General features: G+C 39.5%; 1 protein-coding gene across 3 annotated transcripts in view; it reads left to right on the forward strand.

Annotated features, from left to right (window-relative positions):
• Nucleotides 1–8,479, forward strand: part of CRTC3 (CREB regulated transcription coactivator 3) — a 121,649-nt gene extending 113,170 nt beyond the window's left edge. For all 3 annotated transcript variants that reach the window (XM_056572120.1, XM_056572121.1, XM_056572122.1), the window contains 5 exons: nucleotides 1,406–1,704; nucleotides 2,853–3,044; nucleotides 4,515–4,595; nucleotides 5,998–6,202; nucleotides 7,343–8,479. In XM_056572120.1, coding sequence (XP_056428095.1) covers nucleotides 1,406–1,704; nucleotides 2,853–3,044; nucleotides 4,515–4,595; nucleotides 5,998–6,202; nucleotides 7,343–7,551 — 986 coding nt within the window. In that variant the 3' untranslated portion in view covers nucleotides 7,552–8,479. The remainder of the gene's footprint in view (nucleotides 1–1,405; nucleotides 1,705–2,852; nucleotides 3,045–4,514; nucleotides 4,596–5,997; nucleotides 6,203–7,342) is intronic.
• Nucleotides 8,480–17,580: the final 9,101 nt, after the last annotated feature.

A 17,580-nucleotide genomic window follows, 5' to 3' on the forward strand; every position in this document is an offset into this window, starting at 1 on the left:
GCCGAGCCGAGACGTTCGTGACGAATCGAATTTACTGTAAGTTCGCTCGTCTCTAGCAGAAAGCTTCAAAGTTAGAAAAATGCTAAATTTTCACCAAAAAAGGATGCAAGTAACGCCGAAAATTTACCACCAAAATAAAGTAGAATATGTCACGAAAAAACGATCTCAGAATCAGAATAATAACTAAAAGAATCCCAGAGTTATTAATCTTTAAAGTGACAGTGGTCAGATGTTCAAAAAACGCTCTGGTCCTAAGGTGTAAAATGGCCTGGTCCTTGAGGGGTTAAAGCAGCCTAGGTCTAAGCAGTGAATGCTGATAATAATGATTACAAGCTGCAGTAGAGGCAGATGCCCAGAGCTGAATGGGTGGTCAGAGATGAGAGGAAAGCCTTGATTTCACTTTTCTGTTACAATGTGAACTCTCTGGAGGAAGCAGACAGGCTATGCTTTGCTTTCATACTGTCTAGGCTTTCTTCTGCACAAACCCCTGCCCCCACTTACTGTGTTCCATCTTGGTGTTTTTGTTACTAGAGACAGGCTCAAACAGCTGTTAACTGCACATTCAGTAGAAGTGAGACACCTACTGGATGAAACATTTGCTTTTTTACCCCCTACAAATGTGTCTTAAGACAATAAATTTGAGAGTGCTCATGGTATTAGTTGAGCAAAAGTTGCATGAAACGTTAACGTGCATTTAAGCTTTGATCATTATTACATTACTTTATAATGTAATGTGAAATTAATGTTATATATGGAAGCATATTAGAAACCTAGTAGCAGGGATTGCGCTATAGCAGTGCAAAGGGGTGAGCCAGAAATAATAATAATTAAAAAGAAAAAAAAGCCCTATGGATGGAAAGCTTTGCCTTTTTCAATAGGGTCTTTGTGCCACATGGCCCACTCTCTTACTTCAGTATGCAAGTGTTCAAGTTTCACCAAGTAGTTCTTGATAATACTGCTATTATATGCCAGTGAATAGGGACTTGTTTGGGAAAATCAGATCTTTCTAATTCCTATCTTTAAAGACTCTTACTTTACAGATTTCTTTGAAACTTTGGACATGTATAAGAAACTGTAAAGAGAGCCAATCATTTGTACCATTAGTGTAAAGCTTGTAGCAGGTGCTGAAAATTAAAATGGGGGGAAAGAAAAAACTATAGCTCTATACTAATTTGTATATTCTATTATTGATAGCTTTAACTGAGGATACCGATATAAAAAAAAGACATCCTTCTACTACTCTGTGACTTTGATCACGTTTCTTGTTTTAAAGTGCTTTCTCTCACAACCCTAGCAGTGAGCCCACAGCTTCCGGGTGATTACCCCTGATGTATTTCCTGGATGACTGCATGTAATGCACAATTCAATTTTTATAGGATCATTGTTTTTCCTTATTTTAATACAGGTTTGCAGAACACTCGTAGCAATCCATCCATACACGCAACGCCCAACAATAGTTCTATGGCTTCTCCTGTAAACAACCACGGACCTCCGTCTGGCCGCCCAAATCAATCCCTTCACCAGTCTCTTCGCCTGGCATCACTCAGCAACCCCTCTCTCTCAACGGCCACACTTGGCAGTTCCCCAAGGAGAAGGCATACACCTGTCAGCCCACTCACCTTGACTCAAAGCATGGAATCTAATAGGTGCATTAGTGGACAGTTCTCTCCCACCAGCCCAATGAGTATTCCTCTTAATTCACAGGTAAGACACCAACTAGTCATCTGTGTCAGAATATTTACTACAGCTTTTTAAGAGTCTTTATAGTAGTTTGTCTCAAGAAAATCTCTGTGCTTCCTTTAGTGTGGCCTTCCACCTGGTCACTTACTCTTATGATATATGAAGAATCCAAGCACTGGACCAGTGTCCCAAGATAAAATTCCTCTTTATTATGAATCCATTAAAAAGTAGCAAAATAAATCCACATTCCTGCCAATATGGTCTTTGTCAAGCAAAAAGAGACTTAAAAAGACAAAAAAAAATTGTGATCTACTCTTTTGGCTTTTAATATGACGCAGTACATATGATAACAAGATTTAAATACATATAAAAACACAAGTACAATGAACATGAAACAGAGTAAATGACATTCTTATATAGAGGGAGACAGCGCCCTTCCTGCGAGAGCTCACAATCTACAAGATGAGGGCTTTGACAATGACCTTATTGGTCAAAATGTCACTGTTGAAGTTTGACAATGTTTATTGGATTTATAATAAGATAAATGATTCTAGTGAACACTGCTCTTGTACCTTGGATTCTTATATGATAGAATCTTTAGTTGAATGCCTAGTTAGCATGGCCTATTAAAAAAAAAAAATGAAAGAATAATTCCCTGCTAAGCAGCAATCTATATAGGTGTTTTCTGGTTCAGCAGTTAAGCTTTGCATATAGTCTGCACTGGTTCTGGTTACTATTGGTCATATTTTGGTAACAAGGTAAACAACCCTTGTAGTTTGGGCTTTTATGCAGCTTTTCATGGAAAATCATACGTTCTTCTATACTACTGCAATAGTCTATTATTGGTGGGTGGCCAATAGAGTATAACTGAGCGGCAGTGCACATTCACAACTTCCACTCCATTTAAACAAGGGCACTCAGGACCTTCATACTCATGATCGGTAAAGGCCCTAGCAGCCAGACCCACTATGGATAGATAAGCTATCATCTACCAAAGCCATCAGGGGAAGAGTTGTTCAGGATATATTTCTCTTTGTGACCAATTGACATATCCTGGAAAAGGAAGGAGCCACCAGCATGTGTTTGACATGTAATTGCGTATACTTTATGTTGGCTACTTGATTATACACGGAATTGTGTAGTTATTTTCTGTATCCATTTTTATTTTCTAGGGTATGAGTCTGGACAGGAATCCGCTTTCTCTTCCTCCTTTAGAACCTCCTCCCCCTTATCCTTTATACCAAGAACAGTCTCAACACTCACATCAGCATACACAGCAACATGTTCAGGAATCCACAGAGTCTCCGAACTTTCAGCCTCCCTCACCTGTACCGTGTCCTCCATTGGACTTAAACTTGGCAAATGTGAGTACACTGCTAGGGTGGTATCTACAGCTGTTTATATTCTTTTCTTTTGTCTGCACAAATCACTCATCCATTACTCAATAGATTTCCTGATCCTTTCTAAGTAATCTTTGCAGATGAACTTTTAAGATAAGGACACATTCTTATTCCTGCTAATAAAATCCTGCACAGTGCACAATATATTATTTTTTATGTATGTGATATGGCCATATAATTGTGTACACTTCTGCTATCACACTCTGTCCATATGTCTATCAGTCTGACATCTTAAAGTCTTTGATGTAATAGAAGCTATGAGAAACTATACATTGTCATCACTGCATTAGCTCAAGTTTAAGTCCCCACAGGTAACATGTTAATAGGTAGTATATATCAAGTGTACAGGGAAGGGAACTCCTTGCACGTGAGTCCTCTTTGTACTATAATCACTGGGCCCTCAGGGTGGTTGATTTAGTGGGGGTGAAGAAATGGCGCAGTAGCAAAGTTGTTGCAATTTATTTCACCACATTGGGGGGGGGGGGGTGCAGTTACTGAGGGCCCACACTGGTACCCCATCCTGTTAATGGCTAGAAGAGACTTGGGGTAGGTTTATCAAAACCTGTATAGGGGAAGACTGGTGCAGTTGTCCATAGCAGAGTAGCTCTTGCTTTACTGCTGTTATATAGAATTGAAGGCCACTAGGAATTAAAGGGGTATTCCAGGCCAAAACTTTTTCTTATATATCAACTGGCTCCGGTAAGTTAAACAGATTTGTAAATTACTTCTATTAAAAAATCTTAATCCTTCCAATAGTTATTAGCTTATGAAGTTGAGTTGTTTTCTGTCTAACTGCTCTCTGATGACTCACTTCCCGGGAGCTGTGCAGTTCCTATGGGGATATTCTCCCATCATGCACAGCTCCCGGGACGTGACATCATCATTGAGCAGTTAGACAGAAAACTTCAGAAGCTAATAACTATTGGAAGGATTAAGATTTTTTAATAGAAGTGATTTACAAATCAGTTTAACTTTCCGGAGCCAGTTGATATATAAAAAAAAGGTTTTGCCTGGAATACCCCTTTAAAGGGGTAATCCGGCCTTATACATCTTATCCCCTATCTAAAGGAGTACACGGCCGTCACGCCCCCTCCCATAGACATGAATGGAGTGGGCGTGGCCGTGACATCATGTCTCTGTCTCTGAGGCAGCGCCCTGCACAGAATGCCGGAGGCTGCACCGAGATCGCAGGGGCCCCTGCAATCAGACATCATTTCCCCTATTCTTTGTATAGGGGATAAGATGTGTAAGGCCAAAATACCCCATTAGTAGTTAAAAATCTATTATTATGTTTGGTCCTTATATGTAAAACTACAGTATTCTCTTAAAGGAATTATATATGTTTAATATCTGCAATTTATATGGAGTTGTGAAAGTTTATTGCTTCCTGTATTATGTTATATATGTGGCATTTTCTTTTTGTTTGTTCTTTAGAGCACCCTAAGTGGCTTCTTTTCAGATGCTTTCTTTGATCAGCAACAGCCCACAAAACAGGGGAAATGTCCGTGGCAGCAGGTTAGTTTTACTGCTGAATATTATGTATATATTCTTAAGTCTCCTACGGGATAGGAGATAAGAGTATAATCTGTCAGCTGCATTAAGAGATCATTTTTTAATTGTGTGAATCATTTACTTCTAAATGAATACTATCAGCTTAGCTTATTTTGCTTACATGTCTTTCTGTTGAACGGTTTTCTGTTTTGGGCAACTTTTTCTATATATTCTATAAATTTTCTACTAAATAGCCAATTGGTGTCACCAGTTGGAGATTTTCTCTACACTATGTAAAGCTGTCCACACAAAGCTGACAGTGGCACAGAGGATATAGGGGTAACAGTTATACACATCTATAAGAAAAGGTATTTCAGAATAGCTATTTTATGGTGAATAGAAGTATTTACTAAAACAGACAGGTCAGCAGTGGCTGTGGGATTGAAATATATATATGAACCAAAACCAGGCGCAGCAGACCAACACAAAAGGTGATTTAATGCTGGCAGACATTAAATCACCTTTTTTGTAGGAGTGCTGCGCCTGGTTTTGGTTCTTGTCAGTGAATGGACTCTGAGCAAGTCCTAAGGGACACTTGCACCGTCTTTTACATTGGATTGGATAAGTAGTGTTGCATTGTTCTGGGACTGTGTGTGTATATATGTGTGTATATATATACACACAGACACAGTAACCCCCCGACATGCGATGGCCCCGACATATGATCAGATCGACATACGATGGCCTCTCAGAGGCCATCGCATGTCAAATCGACATAGGATGGCCTTTCAGAGGCCATTGCATGTCGGAAAGCTGCTGTCGGATAGCTGTTTAAGCATCCCGGACAGGTACACTTACCTATCCCCGCTGCTACGGGTCCACTTCGCGATCCTCCGGCGTCTTCTGCATCTTCTCCGGGGTCCGGGCCTCGCTTTCCGGCGTCGTTATTACGTCGCTGCGCACGCCGTCCCGGCGCACCAACGTAATAACGTCACCAGAAAGCGAGGCCTGGGCACCGGAGAAGATGCAGAAGAAGCCGGAGGATCCCGAAGAAGACGCCGGAGCAGCGGGACAACATCGGTAGCGGTGAGGACGTGGTCCGGAGCGGCGGCGACAGGTGAGTATTAAATGCACTTTTTACATTGCACGAATCCCTCAACATACGATGGATTCGACAAACGATGGGTCGTTTGGAATGAATTACCATCGTATGTTGAGGGACCACTGTATATGTATATAAATGTGTGTGTGTGTGTGTGTGTGTGTGTGTATATGTATGTGTGTATATATATATATATATATATATATATATGTATGTATGTGTGTTGGAATGTATAGATGAAAGTGATGAACGTTCAAAGTAAGCACATGATAATACATTTACAGTAAAACCCGATCGGATTGAAATATTTGTGTTTCTTTACAGCAAGAACAGTATGACATGTATTGGAATCCTAGCAGTTCCCTTCCAAACAATAATCTCTTCGATCCCAACATGAACCTTCAGTACTCTCAGGCAGCCATGATGGGACTAGGAGGAAGTCATGGAAATCTTCAAGACCCTTTCCAGCTAAGGACAAGCTATTTGTATTCCAATTGCGGTGGGAGCATTCCAAACATTATCCTAACAGGTCAGCCTAACAATTTTAGTTTAAACACTTAAGGACAAAGGGCGTACCTGTACGCCCTTGTTCTGCTCCCCTTCTGTAACGGGGGCTCAGAAGCTGAGCCCACATCATAGCGGGGTGGTCCTGCTCGGACCCATGGCTAAAGCCTGATATCATTGATCGCGGTGATGTCCGGCATTAATCCCTTAGACGCCAGAATGAAAGTTGATTGCATCTAACATGTTAAAAAAAAAATCCCAGCAGTGAAAATGCGGTGTCCCGATCAGCTAAGGGGACAGTGGGAGGGCCCTTACCTGCCTCCTCACTGTCCGATTGGTGCCTCTGCAGCCTGGAGCAATCGAGCACCGATAACACTGATCAATGCTATGCTATGGCATAGCATTGAACAGTGTGTGCAATCCAAGGATTGCATGTAGTAGTCCCCTATGGGGATTATAAAATAGTGTAAGAAAAAAAGTATAAATAATAATTTATAAATAAAAAAGTTATAGGAGTTGGAAGAGGACAATTTTAAACATGCTATTTCCATACAAAAAGTTATGATTTTTAAAAGTAGTAAAACAAAAATGAAATCTAGATAAATTTGGTATGATTTTAATTGTATGGGCCTACAGAATGTAGATAAGGTATACTTTTTCCTAAAAACTGCTCTGTGTAGATTTGGAAGCCCCAAAATTTACAAATTTATTTTATTTTTTTTTGCCCCACACATATTTATTTTTTATTTATTTATTTTGCCATAGATTTTGTGGTGAAATAAGTGAGGTCATTACAAAGTGAAATTGGTGGCACAAAAAGACAAGCCCTCATATGGGTCTTTAGGTGGAAAACTGAAAGTGTTATGATTTTTGCAAGGTGAGGTGGAAAAAACAAAAGTGCAAAAAAGAAAAAACCCAATGTTCTGAAGGGGTTAAAATGACCTGTACCTCAGATTTATCACACTTCATCTATTGATCATCTGAAATTCTTATTTTCCTGACAACTCTTCCTGTAAATTATAATATGCTGAAATCCAACAGGTGTAAATAATACATGCTTTCTATCCAGTCTTATTGTTTGCCATCCCAGGGAAATGTATTTGCATAACATTTCAATGGACTTTGCCAGCACTGTCTTCATGCTTGCTTTGTTTTCTCTTCATAGATGACTCAAGCAACAGTTTATCGAAGGACATTGGTAATGCAGTTGCAGGAGTTTCCGAGCTGGGCTTTGATACAGATAATACATTTCAGTTGGATGATGAGCTGAAACTTGGACCTTTGAGCTTGGACAATCTGAGTATGTTAAGTGACCCTGAAATGGTCCTGCCAGACCCTACCATAGAGGACACCTTCCGTTCTGATAAGCTGTGATCCAGACTTTATTATGGAGCATTGACTGCTTCAGTCTTTTCATGGAAGAACAGAGAAGAAAACCCTGTTCAGGCTGCAACTGAGAACAAATTCCAGGCTTGTTCACTATTATCTGGATACTAAGCAGTAATTACTTAAGGATCTTTGACATCTGAATGTCTGGTCAAGTAGAAATACTAAAATACTGCTTTAACCCAAGCCAGTAATTCATGTTTGTAGATTGTCTGTGAAATATTCCCCATAGAAGAACTGCCATCCTGCGTTTTCTGGTATGGTGATGCACCATTGCCTTACAATTCTTCTACCCTTTCCTGCTTGCAGCCATCAGCAGAACTTATTTAAATCTGCTGAAATGACGAAGGATTGAAATACAAAACAAGAAAAACAGAAGGATTTTCTGAATGGTTAAAACCCAGTGATACAAATGCAGACTATGCTGGAGATTCCATGTTGTACAGTCTAGAACCACTGACCTCATGACTTGCTGATGGATATTTGTCAGATTTAAGTCCATACTGCTTTGAACTTTTGCCAAATTTAAGTACGATCTGGTATAAATTGTAACAACTCATATAATGTAGTGAGGTAATAATGCAATAGTGCCTTAGCCCTAGACACTTTCTCAGAGTTTGGAAGATTGGGTATCAACTCCCACTATACCGTGAATGCTCCCGATGCACTGAGGCTTGTCCATTCACAGGGATTCAATGTTCACTTATTTTGTGAGGCATTTGTTCTCAGTAAACTGACAAGTCAAATACGTGTAAAGCCCAGGGTGTATTTCAGCACTTTTTATTAGACTACAATAAATTCCTTTACAATCAAATGCTATACCCGTGCACAAGCCAACATTTTAGGCTAGCCTTAGTTTTTACAGGGGGTGCAAATGACTACAAAACTATGTCAGTTTATATAGCATTTTTTTTTTTTTTTAAATAAAAGGAAGGTTAGCAACAGATCCTTTAATGCAAAGAGGGACCTCTATGGATGGACTTGTCCACTGATGCTGGAAATTGGATTGAGCCCTGGGGAATCTGAAGGACAAGTCAGCACACTTTGTTTCTCAAACTATTTCTGAGCATTTTTTACTGTGTGGTAAAATGCATTATCCTGCTGAAAAAGGTCGATGCACAGGCCACTCAGATCCCTACTCTTGGCCATTTTTACAGCTTCTAACTTAATGACTAGCCTACGTCATGTGTTTTTCCCTCAAGTTTATCAAAAAGGTACATGTTTTTCATAAATAGCTCAGTAGTGTAAATCTAAGCAAGTTTCAAAGTGTGGACCGGGCTGGTGTGAGTGCCTTTGAATTCCCCCAATCTGGTCAAGTCAGTGTTAATATTGACAGCAAATTTTGATTTAGTTTTAGTACTAATCTTTTGACTATAACGAAAGATTGTCATATTCTAATCGTCCAAATTTTTTGTTTTAGCCAACTGTCATAAGATTTTAGTCGATGAATCCTACAGTAGAATAAAACCTAACAGGTTTAGTTACAGTATAATGCAAATATCACTTAACTTACCTTGTACCATCTCTACATTAAATTCTAGACAAATGTTTAAATAGACAAATGTTTAAATAAAACAGACTGATAAGCTAGATGAAAATGTTGATAGATTTTATAGTTTTAGTCATCATAATTTATTTTTATATTAGTCCTAGTCACTAAAAAAGTGTTGTTGACTTAAATTATGAAGGAAATGATTAGTTCCCGAAGTTAACACTGAATCAAGCATCTGTGGAGTGTCTAGCAATATCAAGTCCCATCCATAGAAACTCTTCTTCATAACTTATAGGCCTAAAAGCTCTGCAGCTAACTTTCTTCGCTAGATCTCACGACCTTAAGAATTTGATTTAACTGATAAACTGATCTAGATCGTTCCCTTTATACAATCTGTCACCCATTAAAGGGACTGAGTCAAAAATGCTTGGGAAGTTTTACATGTCAGCCATTCAGATGAATGGGTGATCACCATGGACAGACCTGGGCAAGAGAGGATTTTCATTCTGGCTTTAAATGGGGTCCTGACCATTCACATGATTTCCATGTGCTGTATTGGGCAGGTGGGTACTGGTAAAAACAAAACGTTGGAACAGAACTGTTCCAGTGACGGCAGGGTTAATGCCAAAGAGTTGATTTGGGATCTATATGATTCTTTTCTTTAAAAAAAATTATAGCATGTCAGTTTGCAAACAAACACTAGTGTTTACAGAGCCCACTCTATCGTTACTGAATCTCTTATTTCAGCATGCACTATTTGGGATTAGTATCCGATACTGCTGCACTTTTTGCATGGTTTCTTTCAGGCAAAAATCTGAATTGGATGCATAAGTGAGAAGTACAGTATGACTTTATCCTTTGAACTTTGGTTTAGAATACATTTTTGTTTTAAAAAAAAAAAATTAAGAAAAAATTGCCTTTTTCAAAAACTCAATGTAAAGATTTATAGCACCATCAATTGTAATCTCAACTCATCTGATCACTGTATTCACTGACAAATTGTCACAAGTCATTGTAAACATCACTATCTTGACGACTTATATCCTTTGCCTGCTTCTTACTGGAAAGGACATGAAGGTGGAGCATCAGAAGCCAGTTGATGTCAGTAAACTCTGCTCAGCCAATCAGCATTGCTGAACGTGCTCTCAGCAATACGGAGTGGCTTGAAAAATGCTTATCCAGTCTCATATTCATGTCCTTTTTAGTGAGATAACAGCCATCTACAGGTGTATTTACATTGCCAAAACCACACCAGTGCTCTCTCTGTGGCCTCAGCAGAAGGCAGTACCTATGTTTGTGTTGGCAAAATCTATGTAGAGGCAACAGGGCCATTTTGTTTTGAAATGTTTATAGTCTTAACATTGGCTTATTTTATTATACTTACTGCATTGTTGTGTATAAAAAGTATTGAATACTTAGACATGATCAGAGGGAACTTTCTCTTCATACAGGAGTTCAGAAATGGAAGATAAAAAGTGAGAGAAAGGGGGCGCTCCTTTTGTAAGAAGAAAAAGACTCTGTGGGTCCCTCCACCACACCTAGGTGATTTTACTCACCCGTTGGTGCAAATCTCTGTTCACTTGGTGGGTAGAGGTAATAGGAGGCTGCTGCACTCTGACCGGGACTGGACTCTTGGCGAAAGAGCCAGTTGAACGACACGAATAACTCAAAAAAGGCAAAAAACGGTCTTAAGAGGAGCTGCTTTTCGAGGTCAGAAATCGGAGAGACTCAGGCCAGCACAGGACAAGAAATTTTTATTTTCAAAAAGGACAACGTGTTTCTGCACAGAGTGCCTTCCTTAGGTCCAAACGTATACAGCACTCTTCAATTACTGATGGGTGCAAGAGAGGCTGGAGAGGATCCTGTGTGATGCGGCGCTGGCATGGGTCAGACCCATGCCAATGCCACATCACACAGGATCCTCTCCAGCATCTCTTGCACCCATCAGTAATTGAAGAGTGCTCTATACATTTGGACCTATGAAAGGCACTCTGTATGTGCCGAAACACGTTGTCCTTTTTGCAAATAAATATTTCTTGTCCTGTGCTGGCCTGAGTCTCTCCGATTTGTGACCTCTAAAAGCAGCGCCTCTTAAAACCGTTTTTGCCTTTTTTTGAGTTATTTGTCGTGTTCATACAGGAGTATGAGCAAACACTAAGGTTTCCTCTAGATTGCTTATCCAGGAATCGAAAAACACAGATGATTTCTGTCAAAGACCGCTCCCTGTCTGTCTCCAGGTTGGGTGTGATTCTTTAGCTGAGTTCCATTGAAGTGAATGCAGCCAAGTTGTAATACCACACCCAAAGTGGAGACATACAGGGAGCGGTCTTTGAAAGAAATTGGGTGTGTTTTTCTATTCTTGGATAATACCCTTTAAGACAAATGGAAAAATGGGGCTTCCTGCCATGTTGGGTAATTACACCAGGTCTTTGCCGTGACCGTAAAGTCCCTTTAATATAGACTAAAAGTATTTTTGGTTTGAGTGCTATGGCTTTCTTCATAGTCAGATACAATATCAGTACAATAACAAAAGCATATTTTACTAATCAGTCATAAAGTCAAGTACACATTTTGTTTCTACTTAAAAAAAAAATTGCTCATGAATTTAATATATTTGTAGTCGTATGACAAAACAAAGTTGTACTCCTTTTACTATCATATAAAATCCAGAACCTTATGGATTTCTAACTAAATTATAAATGGGATGTGTAACAATTAGTTTCCCCAGCCTCTCAGGTTTGCTATTCTCAGCTTACATTCTTACAATTCCCATTTTCTATTATCAATAGTGCCTTAGGGGAAAAAAAACAAATAGATGTGTATATACAGTATTGCACATCGAGCCCTTTGCCAGAGTGAGATTTGGCTGCTTCTCAGCAGTTGCACTGACCATTATTCTGACCCGTTTGGTATCATTTGCAGAGTTAGTTTTTTTTTTTCCCTTTTTTGTTTAGGTCAGGAAGTGCGCAAAATGCATTTCCTAAACTAAAGCTAGTGCAGCACACAGTAAGGGCTATACCACCTTCAGGACGGCGGGGGAGGGTTTGGAGGTTACTAGTAGTTGAGATTTTTATCTTTAGCATTGAGTGTTACCAACATTAATTCAAAGATATGCACGACAGCTCCTAAGCCTTGAATACAGCAGATTACACCTGCAGGCACCCAAGCTTTAAAAAGGGTACTCTGGGGAACTGAACTTATTAGACACTTATCCCCTATTCATAGTATAGGGGATAGTTACGTGATAACAGGGGGTTTTACTAATAGGAACCCATACCCCCCAATGGTAATCTCCCGTATGGGGTAAGTTTTATTTACCATTCTTTGACCGGCTCAGTCCCCTACCTTCCTGAACTTGGCGAGCGACCCACTCAGCCAATCACCAGCCGCAAATATGTTCTGCCTCAACCGGTGATTAGCTAAACGGGCTGTCACACGTGTCCTGAAAGGTTTGAACAGCAGTCCTCTGCGGACATACCCCGTACAGGAGATTGAGGTGAGCCCAAGCGATCAGACCCCCCTATTTGGACACTTATCTCCTATCCACAGGATAGAGGATAAGTGTCTGATAAGTTTAGTTCCTTATAGTACCCCTTTTTAGGATTCATTTAGAGACACTGAGGCTTTAATATAAATAAAACAAACCTGAGTACAGTTGTCATTGCAGAGACGGTAGTGCAGCAATGATCATTTGTAATGTGCAAGTCTTATATGCAGAAGTGGGTAGGTTTTGCTTTACGGTTAGATACAAAACAGAGCCCATTATGTATAATGCGCTGTTATTGATATAAGGGGCATGCATGTTAATAAAAACTATGCCTATGTCTATTAGATGTAGGGTATCTTAGGAGAGAAGGGGTTTATAAAGTGGTGTATTTTTTATTTGTGCTTGTAGGATACAGTACTTCTACTGCCAACCAGTGATTCTCTGTATTTTATTCTGCTTTTATATTTTTAACATGTCAAGTAGATTGCCCAAGGGGCATACATCTTGGCATTTCTTATATGATTCTTACTTTCTTTTGGTAAGCCCATTTTCAGACACTGTCCATTTAAGGAGAGGACCAAGGACAAACTGGTCAACATCTGGGTAAAAGGGATTTCCTGCTTCTAGATTAAGCCTACCTTCTCATACGCTTGACATTTAGACGTTATGACAAGAGAACGTGCACTTACGGCTGCACTTATCAGATGTGTTTAAACAGAGATTTTATTGTAGAGATTTTGTATTGTAATTAAGATTGTTTAGTTGTTCAATATATATATATATCATATTGTAGTAATTTATCTTCAAAATACATTTCTGTTATTGGTAGAAGACACGTCCGCTGTCTAGCAATGGATTCAGTCATTCTCAGTCTTCAGTTCTTGACCCAAGTTATTTATGCATACGTTTTGTTATATTATTAATATAGATGTCAGGAGTTTAACCAGTTCTTTGCCAAAGGGATTAAAGGGCTGTGTGATATCTGGTTGTAAATAAATCAATGAACCTTGTGCAGCGACAGGTCATATATCTCACATTAACTGTCCTTGACATTTTCCTGTTATGACTGCTACCTTGGGCTGTTTTGGCTTCCTACAAATTACCATAATATATTAGATGTGTCCCAAAGACCTCATTCAAGAGTCATTGTTCATTTAACCTTTCATGTATCAGTACTGATAATACAATGTTAAGTGATGTGCACTGAGGCCCAAGCACCTGGCTCAAGTATTTTTGCAATTTATTTTGTGCAATGTACTACCCTTTTTCCATCCATTTCTTCATAGATTGCATGCACTATTTTATGTTTAGAGTGGAATGTACACCTACATGTGGTTTATACATTTTCTGTGTGCTAATCTATTACGTTTCAAGTATAACCATTTCCATAGCCCACATAGACTATACACCGTTCTGTAAATTTACAGCTGTTCAAATCATGTCTGTTATATTGCTGGATAGGCAGATTAATCCCAATCACACACTCATACCATCCTATTAAGAAGCATGTGAAGAAAGACCCTCCAAAATCAGAATAAGCCCCACTGAGTGCTCCACCAAATTTACTGTGCCTTTATTCATTAATTCATAGCGAGAAAAAAAGAGCATGTAAACAGACTGCACAAAATAGAGGATAACTCTCACAAATCTTAATTGATGCAAAAAGCCAAACATATAGGTGGAAATTACCATGGGCTGCACCCGACGCAGATAGGGCAAAAATAAACCCATTGGTTTGCGCAGACAGTAAAAACTACCATAAAAAAACCTGCATCACAGACCCATGATAAGGTGTGTGAGCACAAAACCAGCCAAAACAATATAGCGTATAGGTATACAGATTAAATCACATAAAAGATGTTACATATGACCCATTATCACAATGCGTGCAATAATTCAGTATAATGCAACAAAATACAGTAAAGAAGCCTGCCTGATCTTGACCAGGGTAGGAGGCTAATCCACGCCTTCTACTGGCACTGGGCTTCATCAGTTTATATTTACCGATCTTTTTTCCAGATACAAAGTTCTGTGTGCTTACCATATGCAGTTAGACTCACCACAGGGGGCAGGCTAATTGTGTATGGTAATCCTCATAGCAATTGTTAATCATGACTATATGGTAGGTAGAATGTTATTTTAGCATCTTATCGACAGAGGCTGCTTCTAAAGGTTTCATTACGTAAATGTGGACCTAACATGCCGATTTCCGATGGGATCTGCCAACCATTTACGGTAGTCTGTATAGAGACAACCAGGATCTTCCCCCAACAGCACTTGTGGGGAAAAGAAGTATGGGCATATTGGAATTTAGCATGACTGCTCCTTTTTCCTGCAGGAGAGAAGTCATTGCCAGCAGCTTGTCTCCCTAGTGAAAAAACATGCACCCTTAAAGGGGCACTCCGCTGATAGACATCTTATCCCCTATGCAAAGTATAGGTAGTAAGAGGTCTGATTGCAGGGGTCCCGCTGTTAGGGCCCTCCGCGATGTCCCACAGCACCCAGCGTTCTAAACAAATGCTGGGTTCCTGCGGTAGTGGTCGTGATGTCATGCCACGCCCCCTCCATTCATGTTTATGGGAGGGGCGTGTCGGCCTCCAATGGACATGAATGGAGGGGGCGTGTCCATGACGTCATGATCACGGCCTCTGTGTCCGAGCGTTCTGAACCAGATGTTCAGAATGCTGGAGTACCTTTTTAACCTGGATAAACTTACATTTATTATCAGAAAGTTATGGTTGTGTACAGCTGGCTGTAGCTTAAGGGAACTTTTTATCCTGGAGAGAACAGTGTACATTATAGAGCCTAAAAATGTGTTATCCTCCAGATATAATGTTCCTTTACATAATTTCTTCAGTATATTGGAGAGACTACATATATGAGAAATAGACTTCCATTATATGTATCTAAACTATAAATTTTACTGTATTACAGCCCAATCTTGTGAAGTCCTATTGAGAGAAGAATCTTTAGAGAGGACATGTCTGCTTTCCAGCAGTAATTGTCAATGGGACATATTCTTATACACTGACAGTGTCCATTCGGTAATGCAGGTACACCGTATTGACAAGGAGAATGGTAATACCTAATTGTGAATATATACATGCATTTCCAGGAGATATAACAGCATTATTCGGCTTTCTAAGAAAAGATAATTAAACTAATTTTTTATGGGGAATACAGGAATTTACCAAAGCAGGCATGTCTGGAGCAGACTGGATCTTGGTAAAGGGGTTATCCGGACAGCATGTTTTTCATATATTTGCTCAAGGGGTGGGTAGTTTAAAACAAAAAAACACACCTTCCTCCCTCCCGCTCCGCTGCTGGTATCACAGAGCTCTGGTCCCTGTTGTTCAGCACTGATTGGCTAAGCAGGCCCATGACAATACATCCCTGAACCAACGGAAGGTCAGTGTGATTTTAGTTAACTACCCACTCCCTGATCAAATACATAAGAAAACATGCTGCCCAAAGAATTCCTTTTATACCTATGTCCCTCAAGATTACTGCTTCTATGTGTTGAAGCCATTTCTGCCCAAATAGATGAGCAGTCATTTCAGCGAAGGTTGGACGACAACATCACAGCTTAAGTCTGCTTAAAAAATACTTGTTTTATTGCAGGTTATTGTTTAATGGTGTAACAAATAAAGGTACATACAATGCAGTGTCTGGTGTTTATGCTTTATAAAGTCCTAGTGTAAATTTACCAGTTTTTATTAGAAACACAGAACTGTGCATTTAGCAGTAATGCCCTTCTTGGGCTATAAAGAAAATTCACAGAATTCCCATTTTATCTGTTTTTCTTTTTTTATTTTTAAGTTTTTCGTTTTACCAGTCACACAAGTCTGCACAGTTCATTCTCAAGGCTATGTTCACATCTGCATCGGAGGCACGGTCAGGAAATGGACACCTCAGTAGAACCCAACAGACCCTCTGATAAGTCTATAGGGTACATCTTGTGCTGATCTGGCACTGTGTCATGATTTCTGTTTATAATGGAATCTACAATGCAGATGTGAACAAAGCCTGAGTAGATGCAGGCAATGCTGCTCACTTCACTAATGCCTTAATGTGCCAATAGCTTAAAGCATTGAACGTCTATTTTGTAACCTTGTACCATGCGGTATTTATATCCCACCAATGGTAATAATAGTTCTGGTCCATTTCATCTTCTCATTTTGGAAGCAAAGTTTTCTCCGTTTCCCTCACTTTACTGTTTCTGTTGTTAAAATTGTACAGTGATATTTAAAATATGCAGTTCATAAACTAGTTTTTGTTTTGTAATGCATCATTTTACATCTTTCATAATTAAATTGCAGCAAAATAAAATTTTATATTTGCATTCAATGTCTTTATTTCACCACTGAACACTAGTTCTCTGTATCATCCAGAGACAGAAATCAAGAATCCTGGACGTGCAGTGCAGTGGAGAACTGCTGCTAAAATGTCTTACATGGGGGAAAGAAAACGTAGCATTCATCCAGTGTTTTCAGGGTTTGTACAGGCACTATGAAAATTGCATGTTTCCATAGAAATGTATCACTTTCCTTATGTATGATAAGGTTGAATGATGATTTAAAAAAAAGGGGGTGAGTGGCAGTGTCCATAATTTAAATTACTCCAATGTTCCAACAAGGTTTGCACAAAACACTAGTACAAACATAAAAAAAAGTTGTAGTCCGAAAAGAGGAAAATGCTTCTCATCAGGCTGTTCGTTCTAACCTTTTATGTACTGTGTAATGCATCTCAGTTCTGACTAGCAGCTCACTGAAGGACCAGGTTACATGTTAAGGAGCAGTGATTTGGAGTGAGCCGAAAGCAAACAGCCTGCAAAGAGACTAAAGTTTACAGTGCGCATTAAAGTGGACCTAAACTTTCAACTGGCAGGTAGGTTTGGTGGGGGTCCCACCAGTCATAACTTCTGACATACCAAGTCTCATCACAGTGCTCTATCTACAGCTTTCTTTGCCCAGTACTGCTCTATAATGTCCTCCATGCAACTGCTTTTTCGGGTGCACTATAAAGACATAGAAGAGCA

This window comes from Hyla sarda, chromosome 4 (genome assembly GCF_029499605.1).
Source record: "Hyla sarda isolate aHylSar1 chromosome 4, aHylSar1.hap1, whole genome shotgun sequence".
NCBI lineage: Eukaryota > Metazoa > Chordata > Amphibia > Anura > Hylidae > Hyla > Hyla sarda.